Below are 22,798 nucleotides of genomic sequence, written 5' to 3' on the forward strand. Positions count from 1 at the left end.
CCGGGGGCACGCAGGGGATGCGGTGCCCAGGATCCAGTGCCCGGGTGCAGAGCCAGGGACATAACACAGGGGATGCAGCGCCAGGGGTGCGCAACCCAGGGGACACAGTGTTGGGATGGGATGCAGGGGATGCAGTGCACAGGCAGTGCTATGCAGTGTCATGCAGTGCTGTGCAATGGCATACAGTGCTATGCAGTGCCCCTGCAGTGCTGTGCAGTGTCTTTCAGTGCTGTGCAGTGCCCTGCAGTGCTATACAGTGTTCTGCAGTGCCCTGCAGTGCTGTGCATTGCCAGGCAGTGCTATGCAGTGCCATGAAGTGCTGTGCAGTGCCCTGCATTGCTATGCAGTGCCCTGCAGTGTTCTGCAGTGCCATGCAGTGCTATGCAGTGCTGTGCAGTGCCCTGCGGTGCTAGGCAATGCCATGCAGTGTTCTACAGTGGTGTACAGTGCCAAGTGGTCCTACACAGTGCCCTGCAGTGCTGTGCAGTACTGAGCAGTGTCCTGCAGTGTCCTGCAGTGCTATGCAGTGCTGTGCAGTGCCCTGCAGTGCTATGCAATGCCATGCAGTGTCCTGAAGTGGTGTACAGTGCCGTGCGGTGCTATACAGTGCCCTGCAGTGCTGTGCAGTGCTATGCAGTGTCCTGTGCAGTGCTGTGCAGTGCTATGCAGTGCTGTGCAGTGTCCTGCAGTGCTGTGCAGTGCTATGCAGTGTCCTGCAGTGCTATGCAGTACTGAGCAGTGTCCTGCAGTGCTGTGCAGTGCTATGCAGTGTCCTGCAGTGCTATGCAGTGTCCTGTGCAGTGCTGTGCAGTGCTATGCAGTACTATGCAGTGTCCTGCAGTGTTGTGCAGTGCAGTGCAGTCTCCTGTGCTGTGCCATGCAGTGTTCTGCAGTGCCATGCAGTGCTATGCAGTACTGTGCAGTGTCATGCAGTGCCATGCAGTGATATGCAGTGCTATGCAGTGCCCTGTGCAGTGCTATGCAGTGCCCTGTGCAGTGCCATGCAGTACTGTGCAGTGTCCTGCAGTGCCATGCAGTGCCGTGCAGTGCTATGCAGTGCCCTGTGCAGTGCCGTGCAGTGCCGGTACCTGCCGAGAAGGTGAACTGCAGCTGCTCGCTCACGATCTCCAGCGCCACGAAGTCGTGCTTCTCATTGAAGCGCCCGTTGTAGAGCAGGAGCCCGTCCCGCTCCCTCGTGGCGAACCTGGCGCAGGGACAGTACCAGGCTCTGCCCGCCCCCCAGCACCCCATTGCCCTGGGGCACAGCAGCACCCATCACCCCCACTGCCCCCACCCCAGATGGTGCCAACGTGGCACCCATCACCCCGTCCCCCATTGCCAATGGAGCACCCATCACTCCCCACCCCACATGATGCTCATGGGATCCCCACCACCCCTATGGGGCACCCATCACCCACATCCCATCCCTGTATCCCATTGCCTATGGAGCACCCATCACCCTGTCCCCCATTGCCTATGGAGCACCCATCACTCCCCACCCCACATGATTCTCATGAGATCCCTGCCACCCCTATCGGGCACCCATCACCCACATCCCATCCCCGTATCCCATTGCCTATGGGGCACCCATCACTCCCCACCCCACACAATGCTCATGGGATCCCCGCCACCCCCCGGGGCACCCATCACCCACATCCCATCCCTGTATCCCATTGCCTATGGAGCACCCATCACCCTGTCCCCCATTGCCAATGGAGCACCCATCACTCCCCACCCCACATGATGCTCATGGGATCCCCACCACCCCATGGGGCACCCATCACCCACATCCCATCCCTGTATCCCATTGCCTATGGAGCACCCATCACTCTCCACCCCACATGATGCTCATGGGATCCCCACCACCCCACGAGGGCACCCATCACCCACATTGCATCCCTGTATCCCATTGCCTATGGAACACCCATCATGCTGTCCCCCATTGCCAATGGAGCACCCATCACTCCCCACCCCACATGATGCTCATGGGATCCCCGCCACCCCAGGGGGGCACCCATCACCCACATCCCATCCCTGTATCCCGTTGCCTATGGAGCACCCATCACCCTGTCCCCCATTGCCAATGGAGCACCCATCACTCTCCACCCCACATGATTCTCATGAGATCCCTGCCACCCCTATGGGGCACCCATCACCCACATCCCATCCCTGTATCCCATTGCCTATGGAGCACCCATCACCCCATCCCCCATTGCCAATGGAGCACCCATCACTCTCCACCCCACATGATGCTCATGGGATGCCCGCCACCCCATGGGGCACCCATCACCCACATCCCATCCCCGTATCCCATTGCCAATGGAGCACCCATCACTCCCCACCCCACATGATGCTCATGGGATCCCTGCCACCCCATGGGGCACCCATCACCCACATCCCATCCCTGTATCCCATTGCCTATGGAGCACCCATCACCCCATCCCCCATTGCCAATGGAGCACCCATCACTCTCCACCCCACATGATGCTCATGGGATGCCCGCCACCCCATGGGGCACCCATCACCCACATCCCATCCCCGTATCCCATTGCCAATGGAGCACCCATCACTCCCCACCCCACATGATGCTCTTGGGATCCCCACCACCCCATGGGGCACCCATCACCCACATCCCATCCCTGTATCCTATTGCCTATGGAGCACCCATCACCCTGTCCCCCATTGCCAATGGAGCACCCATCACTCCACCCCACATGATGCTCATGGGATCCCCGCCACCCCACGAGGGCACCCATCACCCACATCCCATCCCTGTATCCCATTGCCAATGGAGCACCCATCACTCCCCACCCCACATGATGCTCTTGGGATCCCCCCCCCATGGGGGCACCCATCACCCACATCCCATCCCTGTATCCCATTCCTATGGAGCACCCATCACCCTGTCCCCCATTGCCAATGGAGCACCCATCACTCTCCACCCCACATGATTCTCATGAGATCCCTGCCACCTCTATGGGGCACCCATCACCCACATCCCATCCCTGTATCCCGTTCCTATGGAGCACCCATCACCCTGTCCCCCACTGCCAATGGAGCACCCATCACCCCACACCCCATCTGATGCCCATGGGACCCCCATCCGATGCCCTGTTGTGTGTGTGTGTCCCCAATGCTCACGTGAGGGCGAGGGTGAAGTGGAAGCGCTGGCGCAGGCCCCGGAAGGTGAGGAAGGAGCGGGGGGGGAAGCTCCGGGTGCTCATGGTGCAAAAGGGCTTCTCGTAGTGCCCGGGGGGGCACTGGCAGCGGAACCCCCCCAGCAGGAGGTTGAGGCAGGTGCCCCCGTTGCGGCAGACCCCGGGTGTGCAGCGGCCCCCCCGGGCCGAGAGCTCGCAGCGCTCCCCTGCAGGAGCCCCCAATGGCACCGGCACCCCCGACCCCCAATAGGGGGGTGCAGGGTTGGGAATCCCCCCCCCCCATCCCATCACAGCAGCTCCAGCCCCAGCCCCATCACCGTGGCAACCGCCTCCCGTCGCCATGGCAACCCAGGCACTTCCCCTCCCCTGCCCGCTGCCCCCACCACCCGTGGGCTTTGGGGGTGTCCCCATTGCCACACATGGGGTGGGGGTCACCCCCCTCAGGCCGCTGCAGTGGGCACAGGGTGTCCCCATGCTCTGCCCCAGTGATGTCCCCTTGTCACCCCCCCCCGGGCCATCCTGCAGGGACCTCACTGGGGTGGGGGGAGAAGGGGAACGGGGGGGGATATGGAGGGGATAGGAGGGAGAGGGGAGGGGGAATGGGGAGAGGGCAGTGGATGATGGAGAGAGGAAGCGGATGATGGAGGAGGAGAAGAGGAGGAAGAGCAAGGTGCTGGAGACAAAGGGGAGGAGGGAGGGAGGAAGAGAGGATGGAGGAGGGAGGAGAGATGAGGGATGAAGGAAGGATGGATAAAGGGAGGAAGAATAAAGGATGAAGGAGGGATGGAGGGATGAGGGATGGAGGCAGGATGGATAAAGGGATGGAGAATAAAGGATGAAGGAGGGATGGAGGGATGAGGGATGGAGGCAGGATGGATAAAGGGATGGAGAATAAAGGATGGAGGAGGGATGGAGGGATGGAAGATGAAGGAAGGATGGATAAAGGGATGAAGAATAAAGGATGGAGGAGGGATGGAGGGATGAGGGATGGAGGCAGGATGGATAAAGGGATGAAGAATAAAGGATGGAGGAGGGATGGAGGGATGAAGGATGGAGGCAGGATGGATAAAAGGATGGAGAATAAAGGATGAAGGAGGGATGGAGGGATGAGGGATGGAAGGAGGAAGGATGAAGGAGGGATGGAAGGAAGAAGGATGGAGAGGGATGGAGGTGGCTGACAGGACAGTTGAGGAAGGGTGACTGATGGAAGGCTGAAGGGGGCAGGATGAAGGGATGACCCCCGTGGATGGTGGAGGGTCAGCAGAAGGGATGGATGAGGTGAGGACTGGGATGAAGGCTGATGGGGATGGATGGTGGAGGGAAACTAAAAGGGGCAGATGATGGCAAGATGAAGGGATGATGGGGACAGAGGATGGAGGGCTGAGGGGAGTGGGGTGGAAGGGTGATGGGGATGGATGATGGAGACACATGGAGAGCTGGAGGGACACCCATGAAGGGGATGAAGAAGAGGAGCAGGGTGAAGGGATGGCCACAAGGGGAAGGCTGGATGCAGGGATGGGTGAAGGGATGCTGTTGGGACACCCATGAAGGGGATGAGGAAGAGGAGCAGGCTGAAGGGATGCTGAGCACGGCCACAAGGGGAATGCGGGATGCAGGGATGGATGCAGGGATGCTGCTGGGACACCCATGAAGGGGATGAGGAAGAGGAGCAGGGTGAAGGGATGCTGAGCACAGCGACAAGGGGAAGGCTGGATGCAGGGATGGATGAAGGGATGCTGTTGGGACACCCATTAAGGACATGAGGAAGAGGAGCAGGGTGAAGGGATGGTCACAAGGGGAATGAGGGATGCAGGGATGGATGCAGGGATGCTGTTGGGACACCCATGAAGGGGATGAGGAAGAGGAGCAAAGTGAAGGGATGCTGACCACGGCCATAAGGGGAAGGCTGGATGCAGGGATGGATGAAGGGATGCTGTTGGGACACCCATGAAGGGGATAAGGAAGAGGAGCAGGGTGAAAGGATGGCCACAAGGGTAAGCCTGGATGCAGGGATAGATGAAGGGATGCTGTTGGGACACCCATGAAGGGGATGAGGAAGAGGAGCAGGGTGAAGGGATGGCCACAAGGGGAAGGCTGGATGCAGGGATGGATGAAGGGATGCTGTTGGGACACCCATGAAGGGGATGAGGAAGAGGAGGGATGCTGAGCATGGCCACAAGGGGAAGGCTGGATGCAGGGATGGATGAAGGGATGCTGTTGGCACCCCCATGAAGGGAATGAGGAAGAGGAGCAGGGTGAAGGGATGGCCACAAGGGTAAGGCTGGATACAGGGATGGATGAAGGGATGCTGTTGGGACACCCATGAAGGAGATGAGGAAGAGGAGCAGGGTGAAGGGATGCTGAGCACGGCCACAAGGGGAAGGCTGGATGCAGGGATGGATGCAGGGATGCTGCCGGGACACCCATGAAGGGGATGAGGAAGAGGAGGGATGCTGAGCATGGCCACAAGGGGAATGCGGGATGCAGGGATGGATGAAGGGATGCTGTTGGCACCCCCATGAAGGGAATGAGGAAGAGGAGCAGGGTGAAGGGATGGCCACAAGGGGAATGAGGGATGCAGGGATGGATGCAGGGATGCTGTTGGGACACCCATTAAGGACATGAGGAAGAGGAGCAGGCTGAAGGGATGCTGAGCACGGCCACAAGGGGAATGCGGGATGCAGGGATGGATGCAGGGATGCTGTTGGGACACCCATGAAGGGGATGAGGAAGAGGAGCAGGGTGAAGGGACGGCCACAAGGGGAATGAGGGATGCAGGGATGGATGCAGGGATGCTCTTGGGACACCCATTGAGGACATGAGGAAGAGAACACAAGGGACCAGCCCCTCTCACCGGTGAAGTCCTCCTGGCACTCGCAGGTGAAGCCGCCCTCATGGCTACGGCAGCGCCCGTGCGCGCCGCAGGGGCTGGAGTAGCAGAGGTCGATCTCGGTCTCGCAGTAATCCCCGGTGAAGCCGGGCGGGCAGCGGCAGCGCAGCCCCGTGACCGGGTGGATGGGGCGGAAGAGGATGGTGTCGGAGGCCAGGAAAGGCGCGGAGCTGTCGAACTGCAGCACGGACACGCAGCGCATGTAGTTCTCGCAGGGCTCGCGCAGGCAGATGTTGTCGTCGAAGGGCAGGACGCGCTGCGCCGAGAGCGAGCCCAGCAGCGAGCGGTTCAGGTAGAGGCGCTCCTGCAGCTCCTCCGAGGAGAAGAAGCGAGCGGCGGGCGCCGGGGCCGGAGGCTGCAGCACCGAGAGGCTGACGTTGAGGATGCGGGCGCTGCCCACGTCCGTGTCGGGCTGGATGTTGAAGAGGACGACGCGGTGGCGAGGGGCGGCCAGGACGGCTGCGACGCCCTCCAGGAAGCGGCTGAGCAGCGGGGAGAGGAAGCGCTCCTGGGACATGTCGGCCAGGCGCAGGGTGATGCTGTTGCTGAGCATCTCGTCCGTGATCACCGTCACCCGTAGAGTGCACTGCGCCGTGGCGCTGTGGATACCGTCTGTATGGGGAAAGGGGGGGGATGGAGGGGTTAGTACTGGGTGCCACAGGGGTTAATATGGGATGGGGATGGTGGTGGGGATGGGCACCCATCCGATGTGGTCAACATGGGACGGGGATGGTGCTGGTGCTGGTGATGGGGATGGTGGTGGTGATGGGCACTCGTCCCATGTGGTCAACATGGGATGGGGATGGTGGTGGTGGGATGGGAATGGTGGTGGTGATGGGCACCCATCTCATATGGTCACCATGGGATGGGGATGATGGTGATGATAGGAATGGTGGTGGCAATGGGCACTCATCCCATGTGGTCAACATGGAATGGGGATGGTGATGGTGGGGGTGATGGAGATAGTGGCGGTGATGGTGACGGGGATGGTGGTGGTGATGCTGATGGGGATGGGGATGGGGATGGTGGTGGTGATGGGCACTCATCCCATACAGCCACCATGGGATGGGGATGGTGGTGGTGATGATGACGGGTACCCATCCTGTCTGACCACCATGGGATGGGGTGATGGTGGTGGTGGTGATGGTGATGATGATGGGAATGGTGGTGGTGATCGTGATGGGCACCCATCCCATCTGACCACCATGGGATGGGGTCTTGGGGGTGGTGGGGATGGGGATGGTGTTGGAGATGGGAATGGTGGTGGTGATGGGCACCTGTCCCATGTGGCCACCATGGGATTGGCATGGTGGTGGTGATGGTGATGGGAATGGGGGTGGTGGTGGTGATGTGCACTCATCCCATATGGCCACCGCAGGATGGGCATCGTGGTGGTTATGGGGCAACCATCCCTCATGGCCACTATGGAATAGGGATGATGGTGGTAATGGGGTGTCCATCCCATGCAGCCACCATGGGATGAGGACAATGGCAGTGATGGGGTGTCCAACCCATGTGGCCACCATGGGATGGGGATGGGGAGATGGGGACTGTGGTCCTCATGGTGCATCCCAGCAGTGTGACCACCATGGGGTGGGGGCAGTGGGATGGGGATGGTGCTGGCTATGGGGTGTCCATCCTGTGTGATGGGAAAGGGAACAGGGCCCCTGGGCAAAGGGACGGGAGCTCCGTGGGACATGGACAGATGGGGAAGCGATGGGGAAGGGGGAGGCACCGGGGGGCGGTGGGGCCGGGGCTCTGCCGATGGCTGGTGCCGGTTGGGGGGGGGGGGGGGGAAGATGACGACGTTGCCATGGCTGCGGCCGCGGGGTCCCGGCTATGGCCGGGGCCTTTGTTCCCCTCCCTGGGGCCCCGCGCTATGGGAGGAGGGGGGGCCCAGCCTGGCCATGGGGATCCCTTTGTGCCCTGTGCCCCCCCCCTTTGCAGCTACAATGGGGACCCCCCCATGGAGAGAGGGTGGTGCCACAAACCCCCCAATACACACACATTGGGGTGCCACGACTCCCCCCACCATCCTGCACTGCACCCTGACCCCCCCATACTCACCCATCAACCCCCCCATAACATGGATATAAGGGCAGTGGGACCCCCCCCGATGCACACAGCAGGCTCTGCCCCCCCCAAATACAGGTCCAAGCTCAGCACCCCCCCAAACACATGCAGTGAGTCTTGTCCATCCCCCCCCAAACACACACAACGAGGCGCCAGGCCCCCCCCCCAACACACACAGAGGGTCCTGAACCATCCAGACCTGAAACACGCAATGGGGTTCATACCCCCTACACACCGCAGGTCTGAGGGCAAGAAATGAGGCTGCTGGGGACCCCAACTGCCTCCAATGGGATGCCTGGGGTGGGGGTGATGGGGGGGGGGAGCATCCCCATCATCCCAACCCATCCAGATGAGGATGGTGAGACCCCAAATCCCCATCATCCCAACCCATCCAGATGAGGATGGTGAGACCCCAAATCCCCATCATCCCAACCCATCCAGATGGGGATGGTGAGACCCCAAATCCCCATCATCCCAACCCATCCAGATGGGGATGGTGAGACCCCAAATCCCCATCATCCCAACCCATCCAGATGGGGATGGTGAGACCCCAAATCCCCATCATCCCAACCCATCCAGATGGGGATGGTGAGACCCCAAATCCCCATCATCCCAACCCATCCAGATGGGGATGGTGGGACCCCAAAACACCTCTGTCCATGCACCCCTAAGGGCTTCCCCATCCCCATCCCACCCCATGGACCCCTTGGGTGGGGTGGGGGGGTTCCTACCCGAGACAGAGACCCTCATAACGGCCTCGAGGGGGCGGTTGTTGTCCAGGGCCGTGCTGAGGCGCAGGTCCCCGGTGCGCGGGTCCAGCAGCACCAGGTTGAGCTCATTGCCCTGCTCGAAGGCGTAGGTGAGGCTATCGGAGACATCGGGGTCGTGGGCAGGGATGCGGCCGATGACCCCCCCGGGGAAGCTGCCCGAGCGGTTGGTGATGTAGTTATTGAAGAGGATCTCAAAGTTCTTCAATTGGGGGCTGTTGTCGTTGGCGTCGCGGAGGCGCACGTGGACCGTGGCCCTGCTGACCAACGGCGCCGACGTGGCCTGCACCACCATCACGTACTCAGCCTTGGTCTCGTAATCCAGGTCAACCAAAGCGGTGAGCTCCCCGGAGAAGATATCCAACTGGAAGACCTCGGGGATGTTGCCCTCCACGATCTGGTACATGATCTGAGCGTTGGAGCCCTCATCCGGATCGGTGGCGGTGATGCGCGCCACTGCCAACCCGATGGGGCTGTTCTCCTCCACGAAGACGTCGAACTCGTCGCGCTCGAAGACGGGCGGGTTGTCGTTGACGTCCAACACCGTCACTTGGATGGAGACCGGCGTCCGCCGCGCCGGCACCCCCTTATCGACGGCGAAGGCGCGGAGCGAGTACAGGGGCACGTTCTCGCGGTCCAAGCGGCGCAAGGTGCGCACGATGCCCGAGGTGGACTCGATGGTGAAGTCGCCGTCGCCGTCATCCCCCCCTTGGAAGGTGTAGAAGACGCGGCCGTTGAGGCCCGAATCGCGGTCGGTGGCCGAGACCTGGAGGATGCTGGTGAAGGCGGGGACGTCCTCGTAGACGGAGCCTTGGTAGGAGTCGCGCAGGAAGCGCGGCGCGTTGTCGTTGACGTCGCTCACCAGGATCTCCAGGTAGGTGGTGTCGGACTTCTGCGGGATGCCGTTATCCCGCGCCGTGATGGCCAACGTGTAGGAGACCTGGTCCTCGTAGTCCAGCTCCATCTGCGTGGTGACGGCGCCGGTGTCGGCGGCGATGCGGAACTGGGGGATGCTGTCCTCCATCAGGTAGGTGATGCGGGCGTTCTCCCCCGTGTCCTCATCCGTGGCGCTGATCACCACCACCGTGGTGCCCACCGGCCGGTCCTCGTTGACGTTGACGGTGTAATGGGAGCTCTGGAAGACGGGCCGGTGCGTGTTGGCGTCGGTGACGTTGACCACCACGTTTGCCGTGTCGTGGCGCGTGCCGTCGGAGGCGGCGATGGTCAGCACGTACTGCCGCTCCAGCTTGTAGTCCAAGGGCAGGGCGAGGGAGATGAGCCCGCCGCCGCTCTGGCTGGTGATGGAGAAGCGGTTGCGGGTGTTGCCGCTGGCGATCTGGTAGGTGATGACGCTGTTGGCGTCGCGGTCCACGGCCGACACGGTGAGGACGCTGCTGCCCACGGCCGCGTCCTCGTTCAGGCGGGCGCTGTACTCCCGCTGCGTGAACTCGGGGCTGTTGTCGTTGACGTCCAGCACGGTGACGGTGACGCCGGCCGAGGACGCCATGGGGGGGTTCCCCTGGTCCTGCGCCTCCACCCCAAAGCTGTAGAAGTCCACGGCCTCGCGGTCCAGCTCGGAGGCCACCACGATCCACCCGGTGCTGTTGTTGATGGCGAAGGGGAAGCCGGCGCCGGTCTCCAGGAGGGTATAAACCAACCGGCCGTTGTCCCCCGAATCGGCGTCGATGGCTTGGACGTGGAGGACGGAGTAGCCCAGGGGCACGTTCTCCATCACGGTGGCTTGGAAGGGGGTGCTGACGAAGATGGGGGCGTTGTCATTGACATCCAGCACCTGCACCGTGACCAAGCCGCTGATGTTGGATAGGGGCGGGCGGCCGCCGTCCTGCGCCCGGATGCGCAGGGTGAACTCCTTGCTGACCTCGTAGTCCAATGGGGTCACCACATCCAGGGCCCCCGTCTGGGCGTCGATGTAGAAGTGGCCGCGGGTGTTGCCGCTGACGATGCTGTAGTGCACCAGCGCGTTGCTGCCCTTGTCGCGGTCGGTGGCCGTCACCCGCAGCACGGCCGCCGTGGGCGCCGTGTCCTCGGGGACCTGCGCCACGTAGCGCTTGTGGCTGAACTGCGGCGCGTTGTCGTTGTCGTCCTCCACCGCGATGCGCACCGTGGCCGTGGCGCTGCGGGGCCCCGGCTCTTGGCCTTGATCCGCAGCCTCCACCAGCAGCTCAAAGGCTTCCACGGCTTCGCGGTCCACGGGGCCGCGGGTGCGGATGACGCCGGAGCGGGCGTCGATCTCGAACGCTTCATTGACGCCGGCGCCGTTGAGGAGCCGGTAAAGGATGTTGGCGTTGGGGCCGGTGTCGCCGTCGGTGGCGCGCACCGTCAGCACCTCGTAGCCCACCTCCAGGTTCTCCCGCACGCTCTCCCGGTACTCGGCCTGCTCGAAGGCCGGGTCGTGGTCGTTGGTGTCGGTCACCGTCACCGTCACCGTGGCCATGGCGCTGCGCCGCGGCGTGCCGTGGTCCGTGGCCGTCACTCGGAACACGTGCGTGCTCTTGCTCTCGCGGTCCAGTGGCGCCGCCGTGGTGATGGCGCCGGTGATGGGGTCCATGGCGAAGAGCCCGTCGGAGCGGCTGTCGAACAGGGCGGCCATGGTGTAGCGCAGCCGACCGGCATCACCGGGGTCCGGGTCCAGCGCCGATACCCGCAGCACCGGCGTTCCCGATGGCCGGTTCTCCTCCACTGATGCCTGGTAGCTGGAGGGCTGGAATTGCGGTGCTGTGTTGGAGCTGCGGCGCCGGCGGACCCCTATGGGGTTGGGGTTCCCCATAGCCTCGGTGCCTGTGGTGTTCCCAGTATCCCTGGGAGTGCTCCCGGTATCCCTGGTGTCCATCCCATCCCTGGCGCCCATGGGGGTGTTGGTGCTCCCGCTGTCCCCATCAGGCCCAATGGGGTCCTGGGGCACTTGGATCCCCGCAGTGCTCCCGGTGCCTCCGGCATCCTCCGCTCCTCCAGCGCTCCCGTGGCCTCCGCTGTTCCCAGTGCTCCCAGTGCCTCCAGCGCCCCCGCTGCCCGCAGCATCCCCGCCGCTCCCGATGCCCCGCTCCCCTCCTCCGGTTCCTCCGCATCCGCCGCTCGCTGCGGGCCCGGCTCCGCCGCTGTCCCCGGTGCCGCCGGCGGCGCTGCCGCTGTCCCCGGTGCCGGCGCGGGGCCGCAGGAGCGGCGGGGGCGGTGCTGGCGCGCAGGTGCCGGTGCCGGTGGCGGAGCCGGAGCCGGGTCCCGGCGCTGGCAGCAGCAGCAGCAGCAGCGGGAGCAGCACCGGGAGCCGCGCGGCCCCCATGGCCGGGTCCTGCCGCCGGTGCCCGCCGAGCCCCGCGCGCGCCCGCCGGGGCGGGGCCCCGAGACTGCACCGGGACCGCGCCGCGCTTAAAGGAGCCGACGCCGACACCGCCCCCCCCCCGGGGCACCGGCGGGAGGGGGAGAAGGAAGGGGGGGGGGCGGGCACAGACGGAGATCACATGGAGAACACACATGAAGTACACACGGAGCACACACGGAGCTCACACAGAGCACACATGGAGCACACATAAATCACACACGGAGCACACACACAGAGCACACACTGGGCACACACAGAGCACACATGAAGCACACACATGAAGCACACATGGAGCACACACGCAGCACACACATGAAGCACACATGGGGCACACACAGAGCACACACATGAAACACACAAGGAGCACACACAGAGCACACACATGAAGCACACACGGAGCACACACGGAGCACACACAGAGCTCACATAGAGCACATTTAAAGCACACATGGAGCACACACGCAGCACACACATGGAGCACACACAGAGAACACAGGGAGCACACATGAAGCACACATGGAGCTCACACAAAGCACACAGGGAGCACACACGGAGCACACAGGGATCACACACAGAGCACATGTGCGTACAGCACACATGGACACCTTGCACATAGGCACAGGCAGGGTGCGCGCACCCCCGGGCTGTGACCGTGCGATGCTGCACACGCAGAGCACGTGTGGGTAGCACGCATCCTGCACACGCAGAGCACACACGTGTGGAGCGTGCCCATGGGGGCACATGTGAAGCACACAGAGCACGGGTGGGCTGCACACATGGGGGGAGCACACAACCACACACATGGACTGCGCACTGGGGAGGCACACGCTAGGCACACACAAGGTGCACGCATGCACATACATGTAAACCCCCCACATACAGGAGGCACACGCTATGAACACACAAACATGGTGCACGCATGCACACACATGTGAACCCCACATATAGGAGGCACATGCTATACATACAGAGCACATGCCTGGCACACAGCACACACATGGACTGCGCACACGGAAGACACACGCTATGCACACACGAACAAGCTGCACACATGCACTTTGCACACATGTGAACCGCACACACAGGAGGCACACACTATGCACATACAACAACATGCACGCATGCACTTTGCACACACACGGGAGGCACACGCTATGCACACACAAAGAACATGCATGCATGCACATGTGAACTGTACACATGGGAGGCACACGCTATGCACACAGAACACACACCTGGCACACACCACACACATGGGCACACACAGAGCACACGTGTGAACCATGCCCATGGTGGGCACACCCAGAGCACCCACAACACCCACATCCCTCCTGCAGACGGTGACACCCCATAACCAGCACCCCCCCAGTCCCCATTGCACCAGCACTGGGACGCACTGGGAGGCGCCGGGCACCCCGGGGTGCTGCGGCTGCCGAGCGCGTGGGTTGGGGCTGTGGAACGGGTCTGACGGGTGTTGGGGTTCAGGGACCCCCCCCGGCACCCGGTGACGCAGCCGAGCCTCTCCCAGCACCGGCGCCTGCCAGGGCCCAACCCCGAGGGGGGCACATGGGGGGTGCCAGAACCCGCTCCCCCATAGAGGGGTGTAATGGGGACCCCCCCCCCAAATCCCTTCTCTTGCCCCCAATGCAGCAGCTCAGCAATTCCCAGCTTTATTGCACGGATGGAGAAGCCAGTGCTGGCCCCAGGGATGGGGGGGGCACACATAGGAAAGGGGGGGGGGGTCCCCAACCCCGCGCGGCAGGGGGGGACCACACAAACGGAGCCCCAGCAGCATCAGTCCCAGGCTGAAGGTGAAGGGATTCAGGTGAAGGTGCCATGGGGTTGGAGGGGGGGGGACACCCCCATCAGACGCTGTTGACCCCCATGTTCTGCATCTGCTCCTCCAACACGGGGTCCGTCCCCCCCCCGGAGCGCTTCTTGCCCCCCTCCTGCTGCTTCTTCTGCTTCTTGGATTGCTCCTGCTCAATGGGCGCCGGCCTCACGAAGGGGATCAGCTCCCGCAGGTCTGGGGGGGCACAGAGATAAAGGGGGGGAAGGCATTGGGGGAGCAGGATGGGAGGGATAGGGGGGGGCAGGCAGGATGCTGTGGGATGGATTAGGGGTACCTGGGGGCATGAAGTCGCGGAGCTTGTCCGGGATGCGGATGCCCTCGTGGGTCTGGTGGTTCTCCAGGATGGCGCAGATGGTGCGGGTGGTGGCACACATGGTGGCGTTGAGCATGTGCACGAACTCCACCTACGGCAGGGCCATGGTGACACCGGGATGGGGGGGGATGGAGGAAGAGGAGCAGGAACCCCCCAAACTCGGGCTCACCTTGTCCATCATCTTCTTGGTCTGCCCGTAGCGGATGCGCAGGCGCCGCGCTTGGTAATCGGTGCAGTTGGAGCAGGACACGAGCTCCCGGAAGGCTCCGGATCCTGGGAACCAGGCTTCCAGGTCCAGCTTCTTGCTGGCAGCGTGGTTCAGGGAGCCTGGGAGGAGACAGGGATGGGGCAGAATGGGGGGGGTTTCTGCTCCTCATCCCCCCATACCCCAGCACCAAGCCTTGGGGATGGAGGGCACCAGTGTGTCCCCAATGCGATGCTCCAGGGAAGCATGGGACCAGCTTCCACTCTGCACATCCCTTGGGAAGGGGCAGCAATGCCTGAAGCCAGAGCAAACCTCTCCCCACTGGGGCCTCCCCATTGCCCTTGAGCCCAAGCAGAGCGGAGGTGGGAAGCAGGACATGGCTTGGGAAGTGATGCTGGTGTCCCATGGTGAGGAATCCCCATCCCCATACCCGAAACGATGTTGACGACGTGGTAAGGGATGCCCAGGGACTGGTAGAACTCCTCTGCCGTGGCCATCATCTCCTCAAACAGCTCCCAGGACTTGTTATCACGGGGGGAGGCGTAGATGAACTGCTCAATCTAAGCAGGGAAAACCAAAAAGGAAGGGGATGGCCCCATTTTGGCACTGGGAGCATCCCCATTCCCCATTCCCCATACTGGGAACGCCGCTCACCTTCTCGAACTGGTGCACACGGAAGATGCCGCGGGTGTCGCGGCCGTGGGAGCCCACCTCCTGTCGGAAGCACGTCGAGAGCCCCGCGTACTTGAGGGGCAGGTCCTCGGGGCGCAGCCACTCGTCGCGGTGCAGCGCGGCAATGGGCTGCTCCGACGTGGCGATCAGGTACTTCTCGTCGATGGAGCTGTCCTCGGCCCTCTCGCTGCCTTTGCCGATCACCTGCATGGGGGATAACGTGGATCCCGTCCTCAAGCTCCTTGGGATGCCTTGTGTCCGTGGGGGGATGCAGGGATGCTGCGGGGTGGGGATGCAGGGATGCTGCGGGGTGGGGATGGGGACCGGCAGAGCCCTTGGCATCACGATGTGATGGGGGGATCCTAAGGATAGGGGGTCCAGAGGAAGATGGAGCCGTAAATATGGGGTGAGACCATGAAGGTGACACCATAAATATGGGGTGACACCATAAATATGAAGGGGATACCAGACAGGGGATTCCAGGGAAGATGGATCCTGGAGATATGGGGTGCAGAGAAAGAGGGACCCCGGAAATAGGGATTCCAAAGGAAGATGGGCCCTGGGTATACAGGGTCCAGGGAAAGAGAGACCCCAAGTGGAGATGCTCCCCCAAATATGGGATCCAGGGAAGATGGTTGCTGGAGATACGGGGTGCAGAGAAACAGGGACCCCAGAAATAGGGATTCCAAAGGAAGATGGACCCCAGGGATACAGTCCCCAAAGAGACACGGACCCTTGGTATAGAGGGTCCAGGGAAAGAGGGACCCCAGGTGGAGATGCTCCCCGAAAATATGGGATCCAGGGAAGATGGATGCTGGAGATTGGGGTGCAGAGGAACAGGGACCCCAGAAATAGGGATTCCAAAGGAAGATGGACCCTGGGTATAGAAGGTACAGCAAAGAAGAACCCCAGGTGGAGATGCTCCCCCAAAATATGGGATCCAGGGAAGATGGACCCTGGAGATACAGGGTGCAGAGAAACAGGGACCCCAGAAATAGGGATTCCAAAGGAAGATGGACCCCAGGGATACAGTGTCCAAAGGAAGATGGTCCCTGGGTATAGAGGGTCCAGGGAAAGAGGGACCCCAGGTGGAGATGCTCCCCCAGAATAGGGGATCCAGGGAACATGGACCCTGGAGATCGGGGTTCCAGGGTAAGGACGGACCCTGGGGATCAGGGATGCGCAGGGAGCACAAGGGAATGACGCTGCTGCTGCAGCGCTGGCAGGCAGTGAGATTCCAGCCGTCTGGAAGCAGCTTGGCTCCATGGGGAAGCCCTGGAGCGGCGTCGGGCGCCGGAGGCCTCACCTTGTAGAGCTCCTCGTCGAACTGGCTGAGCTGGGCCACCTCCTGCATCACCTCCTTGCGCATGAAGAAGGGGGTGTAGACCGGCGTGTACCCCTTGGCCCGCAGGCTCTGCAGCGCGTACTGGATGAGCGCCTGCTCCAGGAACACCAGGGGACCCTGGGGACCGAGGGAACGGAGCCACCTCAATAGGGATAAAGGGATAACGGTGCAGGGATGCTGCTGTGGATGCAGAGGCTCAAAGCAATGGGCACCGCCGTTGTCTCCATCACTTCCATCCCATCCAGGGGGGGGGTTTGGGATCCCACCTTAAGGAAGTAGCCCCGGCTGCCGGCCACAACAGCGCCCTTCTCGCCCTCGTAGCCATCCACCATCACCACCAGATCCACATGGGAATACTTCTTCCTGCAGCTGCAGTCGCCCCAGACCCGCTCCACTTTGTTGTCCATATCCTGCATGGAGATGGGAGAGAGCAGGAAGGGGGGAGCCCCCATCACTTTGGTACCCACTGTGGGATCCCATAGTGCAATCCCAGCTCCCTCCTTAGGCAGCCCCTTGGCACCCGGCCTGGCCCAGTTGTGTGCCCCAGCACAGCATTCCCTAGGGATGGATGAATGAAGGCAGCACAGGGAGATCCCAGCCCCCCCGTTTCCCATGGATTCCCCCAACAATGGCCGTGTCCAGCGCTGCCTGAGCTGCTCTTTGTCTGCTCCCCGCGGGATAACGCTGCCTTCTCATGCAGATCCCATTCACCCGCCCCACAGACAGGGCCGGCTTGCCAGCGCTTGTCTGGCTCTCATGAACCAGCACAGCCGGATCCTTGTTCCTGCTCCTGCTCCCTGCTCCTATCCCAGTCCCTGTTCCTGCTCCAGTCCCTGCTCCTGCTCTGGTCTCTGTCCCTGTTCCTGCTCCAGTTCCAGCCCCTGTCCCTATCCCTGCTCCGGTCCCAGTCCCAGTCCCAATCCCAGTCCCTGTCCCTGCTCCAGTCCCAATCCCTGTCCCTGCTCCAGTCCCTGTCCCTGCTCCAGTCCCAGTCCCAGTTCCTGTCCCTGTTCCTGCTCCAGTTCCAGTCCCAGTCCCTGTCCCTATCCCTGCTCCGATCCCAGTCCCAGTCCCTGCCCCTGCTCCAGTTCCAGTCCCAGTCCCTGTCCCTATCCCTGCTCCAGTCCCAGTCCTTGTCCCAGCTCCTATCCCTGCTCCGGTCCTAGTCCCAGTCCCTGCTCCAGTCCCAATCCCTGTTCCTGCTCCAGTCCCTGCCCCTGCTCCAGTTCCATTCCCAGTCCCTGTCCCTATCCCTGCTCCAGTCCCAGTCCCTGTCCCTGCCCTGGTCCGGTCCCAGTCCCAGTCCCAGTCCCAGTCCCTGTCCCTGCCCTGCTCCGGTCCCAGTCCCAGTCCCAGTCTCAGACCCACTCCCAGTCCCTGTCCCTGCTCTGGTCCCAGTCCCAATCCCAGCCCCAGCCCCAGCCCCAGCCCCAGTCCCAGTCCCAGCCCCAGCCCTCACCTCATCGTTGCTGATGGGCACCGAGGGGTGCAGGAGGTTCCCGATCTCCCGGAGGCTCTCGAACCTCTCGGCCTCCAGCCTCAGGCGCTCGGCGTCGCACTTGAGGATGGCGTCGTCGATGAGGAGCCGGATCTGCTTGATCTGGGAGACCTGCAGGGCCTGGGGGGCACAGGGGGCGGGAATGGGGCTGCAGCCACATCCCTGCTCATCCCACCTCATCCCTGCGCATCCCTGCTCATCCCTGCGCATCCCTGCTCATCCCTGCGCATCCCTGCTCATCCCTGCGCATCCCTGCTCATCCCTGCTCATCCCTGCTCATCCCTGCTCATCCCTGCGCATCCCTGCTCATCCCTGCTCATCCCTGCTCATCCCTGCGCATCCCTGCCCATCCCTGCTCATCCCCGCTCATCCCTGCTCATCCCTGCTCATCCCTGCTCATCCCTGCTCATCCCACCTCATCCCTGCGCATCCCTGCTCATCCCTGCGCATCCCTGCTCATCCCTGCTCATCCCTGCGCATCCCTGCTCATCCCTGCTCATCCCAGCTCATCCCTGCGCATCCCTGCTCATCCCTGCGCATCCCTGCTCATCCCTGCGCATCCCCGCTCATCCCTGCGCATCCCTGCTCATCCCTGCTCATCCCTGCGCATCCCTGCCCATCCCTGCGCATCCCCGCTCATCCCCGCTCATCCCCGCTCATCCCTGCTCATCCCTGCCCATCCCTGCGCATCCCAGCTCATCCCTGCTCATCCCCGCTCATCCCTGCTCATCCCTGCCCATCCCTGCTCATCCCTGCTCATCCCTGCGCATCCCTGCGCATCCCTGCTCATCCCTGCTCATCCCTGCTCATCCCTGCGCATCCCTGCTCATCCCTGCTCATCCCTGCTCATCCCTGCGCATCCCTGCTCATCCCAGCTCATCCCTGCTTGGTGTGTTGTCATCCCTGCTCATCCCTGCGCATCCCTGCTCATCCCTGCTCATCCCTGCTCATCCCTGCGCATCCCTGCGCATCCCTGCTCATCCCTGCGCATCCCTGCTCATCCCTGCGCATCCCTGCTCATCCCTGCGACCCCTTCCGCATCCCTGCTCATCCCTATCCTATCCCTGCGCATCCCTGCTCATCCCTGCTCATCCCTGCGCATCCCTGCTCATCCCTGCTCATCCCTGCTCATCCCTGCTATCCCTGCGCATCCCTGCTCATCCTGTTTGTTTGTTGTTTGTTGTTTGGCATCCCCGTCATCCCTGCGCATCCCTGCTATCCCTGCCATCCCTGCTCATCCCTGCTCATCCCTGCTCATCCCTGCCCATCCCTGCGCATCCCTGCCCATCCCTGCGCATCCCAGCTCATCCCTGCTCATCCCCGCTCATCCCTGCTCATCCCTGCTCATCCCTGCGCATCCCTGCGCATCCCAGCTCATCCCTGCTCATCCCCGCTCATCCCTGCTCATCCCTGCCCATCCCTGCGCATCCCCGCTCATCCCTGCTCATCCCTGCCCATCCCTGCGCATCCCAGCTCATCCCTGCTCATCCCCGCTCATCCCTGCGCATCCCCGCTCATCCCTGCCCATCCCTGCGCATCCCTGCCCATCCCTGTGCATCCCTGCTCATCCCTGCCCATCCCTGCGCATCCCTGCGCATCCCTGCTCATCCCTGCTCATCCCTGCTCATCCCTGCTCATCCCTGCGCATCCCTGCGCATCCCTGCTCATCCCTGCGCATCCCTGCGCATCCCTGCGCATCCCTGCTCATCCCTGCGCATCCCTGCTCATCCCTGCGCATCCCTGCTCATCCCTGCGCATCCCTGCTCATCCCTGCGCATCCCTGCTCATCCCTGCGCATCCCTGCTCATCCCTGCGCATCCCTGCTCATCCCTGCCCATCCCTGCTCATCCCTGCGCATCCCTGCTCATCCTAGCTCCAAACCCCATGTGCAGTAAAGGGGACCCAGAGGGGACAAGGAACGGACCCAAGCAGGGCTCTGAACATGGGGTGCGGAGCTCCCATGGCAGCCCCACACTGGGAAGGGAGGGAAGGAGGGAAGCGCAGAGGGGCAGGGGATGCACTGGAGCAGCACAGGGCTCTAAGGACAGGCATGGAACCGGTCCCTACTGGGATGTGATGGGGATGCTGCTGCCAGGGGGGCTCAATGCATCCCCCCGGTGCCATGGGGCAGGGAACAGGGGGGGGGTCTCACACTCACCCCCAGCACCTCGGCCGTGAGCTCCTCCAGGTTCTGCGCTCCCTCGGGCACGGACTCGTCCGTCCCCACCGGCTCCTTCCTCTGCAGGGGAAGCGCAGGGGGTGAGGATGCAGCTCCAAGGGGCCGAGCATCGCTGCGGGGATGCCCGCGGGCAGGGGCAGCCCCTCCGGCCTCACCTTCATCTTGTCCCCGATGGTTTTGCTGCACAGGTTCTTGAGCTTGTTGAGGTTATCGGCGCGGAACCGGCCTGCAAACCAAGAGGGGAAGGAGCCACCGGAGTGGGAATGGGGCTGGGATCCCCCTCCGGCTCCAGGGATGTGGGAAGGAGACGGCAGGGGTTGATGCTCTGGGGTGCAGTGGGTGTCACACAAGGGTCTCATTTGAAAGCACTGCTCTGAGGGCCACAACCTGGCTGGGGCTGCTGTGCACAGCCAGAGCCATGGGGTCTGGGTGCACACATGGGGTCTGGGTGCATCCATGGGGTCTGGGTGCATCTATGGGGTCTGGGTGCACACATGGGGTCTGGGTGCATCCATGGGGTCTGGCTACACCCATGGGGTTTGGGTGCATCCATGGGGTCTGGGTGCATCTATGGGGTCTGGGTGCATCTATGGGGTCTGGATGCATCCATGGGGTCTGAGTGCATCCATGGGGTCTGGGTGCATCCATGGGGTCTGAGTGCATCTATGGGGTATGGGTACATCTATGGAGTCTGGGTGCATCTATGGGGTCTGGGTGCACACATGGGGTCTGGGTGCATCTATGGGGTTTGGGTGCACACATGGCGTCTGGGTACATCCATGGGGTCTGGGTCTTGGTGCATCTATGGGGTTTGGGTACATCTATGGAGTCTGGGTGCATCTATGGGGTCTGGGTGCACACATGGGGTCTGGGTGCATCCATGGGGTCTGGGTGCATCTATGGGGTATGGGTGCATCCATGGGGTCTGAGTGCATCTATGGGGTTTGGGTGCATCCATGGGGTCTGGGTGCATCCATGGGGTCTGGGTGCATCCATGGGGTCTGAGTGCATCTATGGGGTTTGGGTGCATCCATGGGGTCTGGGTGCATCCATGGGGTCTGGGTGCATCCATGGGGTCTGAGTGCATCTATGGGGTTTGGGTGCATCCATGGGGTCTGGTGTGGGTTGTGCATCCATGGGGTCTGGGTGCATCCATGGGGTCTGAGTGCATCTATGGGGTATGGGTACATCTATGGAGTCTGGGTGCATCTATGGGGTCTGGGTGCACACATGGGGTCTGGGTGCATCTATGGGGTTTGGGTGCACACATGGGGTCTGGGTGCATCTATGGGGTTTGGGTGCACACATGGCGTCTGGGTACATCCATGGGGTCTGGGTCTTGGTGCATCTATGGGGTTTGGGTACATCTATGGAGTCTGGGTGCATCTATGGGGTCTGGGTGCACACATGGGGTCTGGGTGCATCCATGGGGTCTGGGTGCATCTATGGGGTCTGGGTGCATCCATGGGGTCTGAGTGCATCTATGGGGTTTGGGTGCATCCATGGGGTCTGGGTGCATCCATGGGGTCTGGGTGCATCTATGGGGTCTGGGTACACCCATTGGGTCTGGGTGCATCTATGGGGTCTGGGTACACCCATTGGGTCTGGGTGCATCTATGGGGTCTGGGTGCATCTATGGGGTCTGGGTACACCCATTGGGTCTGGGTGCATCTATGGGGTCTGGGTACACCCATTGGGTCTGGGTGCATCTATGGGGTCTGGGTACACCCATTGGGTCTGGGTGCATCTATGGGGTCTGGGTACACCCATTTGGTCTGGGTGCACACAAGGGGTCTGGGTGCATCTATGGGGTTTGGGTGCATCCATGGAGTTTGGGTACACCTATGGGGTTTGGGTACACCCATTGGGTCTGGGTGCACACACGGGGTCTGGGTGCATCTATGGGGTTTGGGTGCATCCATGGGGTCCGGGTGCTCAAGGAGGGGACCAGGAACCGCAGTCGCTCCCCCTAAGACTCCCCTAACCCCGGTGATGCGGTGACCCCCCCCCGCCCTCTGCAGCATCACCGGGCACGATCCCGCACCGGGATTGCATCAGCCCGGTAGGACCGGATCCCTGTGGGACCGGATCCCAGTGGGAATGGATCCCGGTAGGACCGGATCCCTGTAGGACCGGATCCCGGTGGGACCGGATCCCGCAGCGGCTCCACATGCAATGGGGATGCGGGGATGCGGGATCCCCCATGGGAACCTCACCCCCCCCCAACCCCCGGGACCGCCCCTCCCCCATCACGCACAGCTGCGCCAGGCGCCGTCCGCGCGCAGGAGCGCGTCCACGAGCGCGGGGTCCTTGAAGCGGCGCCGCTGCGAGTCCCGCACCAGGGCCGGGTCCCCGCCCTTGTCCGCGCGGAACAGGTCCAGGTCCAGCACCATGATGGCGGCTCCCGCACCCCGCGCAACCCCCGCGCTGCGCCTGCGCCCCCCGCGCAACGTGCGCGCTGACGCAGGAGGCGGGGCTGAGGTGGGCGGAGGGAGAGAGAGTGGGCGGG

The 22,798-nt window shown here is 62.6% G+C and overlaps 2 protein-coding genes across 2 annotated transcripts in view; both read right to left on the minus strand.

The window, feature by feature from the left end:
• Positions 1 to 11,726, minus strand: part of CELSR2 (cadherin EGF LAG seven-pass G-type receptor 2) — a 44,441-nt gene extending 32,715 nt beyond the window's left edge. Inside the window, exons 1-4 of the mRNA XM_061363093.1 lie at positions 8,853 to 11,726; positions 6,013 to 6,660; positions 3,142 to 3,364; positions 1,089 to 1,204 (exon numbers count right to left, since the gene is read on the minus strand). Of these exons, the coding sequence (XP_061219077.1) occupies positions 1,089 to 1,204; positions 3,142 to 3,364; positions 6,013 to 6,660; positions 8,853 to 11,676 (3,811 nt within the window). The 5' untranslated portion in view covers positions 11,677 to 11,726. The remainder of the gene's footprint in view (positions 1 to 1,088; positions 1,205 to 3,141; positions 3,365 to 6,012; positions 6,661 to 8,852) is intronic.
• A 2,352-nt stretch (positions 11,727 to 14,078) lies between these two features.
• LOC133217525 (serine--tRNA ligase, cytoplasmic-like) lies at positions 14,079 to 22,747 on the minus strand. The gene is made up of 11 exons (XM_061363094.1): positions 22,547 to 22,747; positions 20,445 to 20,515; positions 20,269 to 20,349; positions 18,072 to 18,230; positions 16,879 to 17,022; positions 16,574 to 16,729; positions 15,250 to 15,471; positions 15,026 to 15,155; positions 14,560 to 14,717; positions 14,352 to 14,481; positions 14,079 to 14,251 (listed from the first exon to the last, which is right to left on the minus strand). Exons 1-11 carry the CDS (start codon positions 22,680 to 22,682, stop codon positions 14,091 to 14,093), a joined length of 1,548 nt encoding a protein of 515 aa, XP_061219078.1. The 5' UTR covers positions 22,683 to 22,747; the 3' UTR covers positions 14,079 to 14,090.
• Positions 22,748 to 22,798: the final 51 nt, after the last annotated feature.

This window comes from Neopsephotus bourkii, unplaced genomic scaffold, assembly GCF_033783945.1.
Source record: "Neopsephotus bourkii isolate Nb327-2 ecotype Australia unplaced genomic scaffold, CSIRO-AGI_Nbou_v1 NB_1139, whole genome shotgun sequence".
NCBI lineage: Eukaryota > Metazoa > Chordata > Aves > Psittaciformes > Psittacidae > Neopsephotus > Neopsephotus bourkii.

Excerpts from the sequence above, each read along its gene's own strand:
- LOC133217525 (XM_061363094.1), bottom strand. The coding sequence starts at position 22,682 with ATGGTGCTGGACCTGGACCTGTTCCGCGCGGACAAGGGCGGGGACCCG. Across the intron at positions 15,156-15,249 it reads GTGTGCACCAGTTCGAGAAG|ATTGAGCAGTTCATCTACGC; the intron begins GTGAGCGGCGTT and ends TTCCCTGCTTAG. Across the intron at positions 14,718-15,025 it reads CGTCGTCAACATCGTTTCGG|GCTCCCTGAACCACGCTGCC; the intron begins GTATGGGGATGG and ends GTCTCCTCCCAG.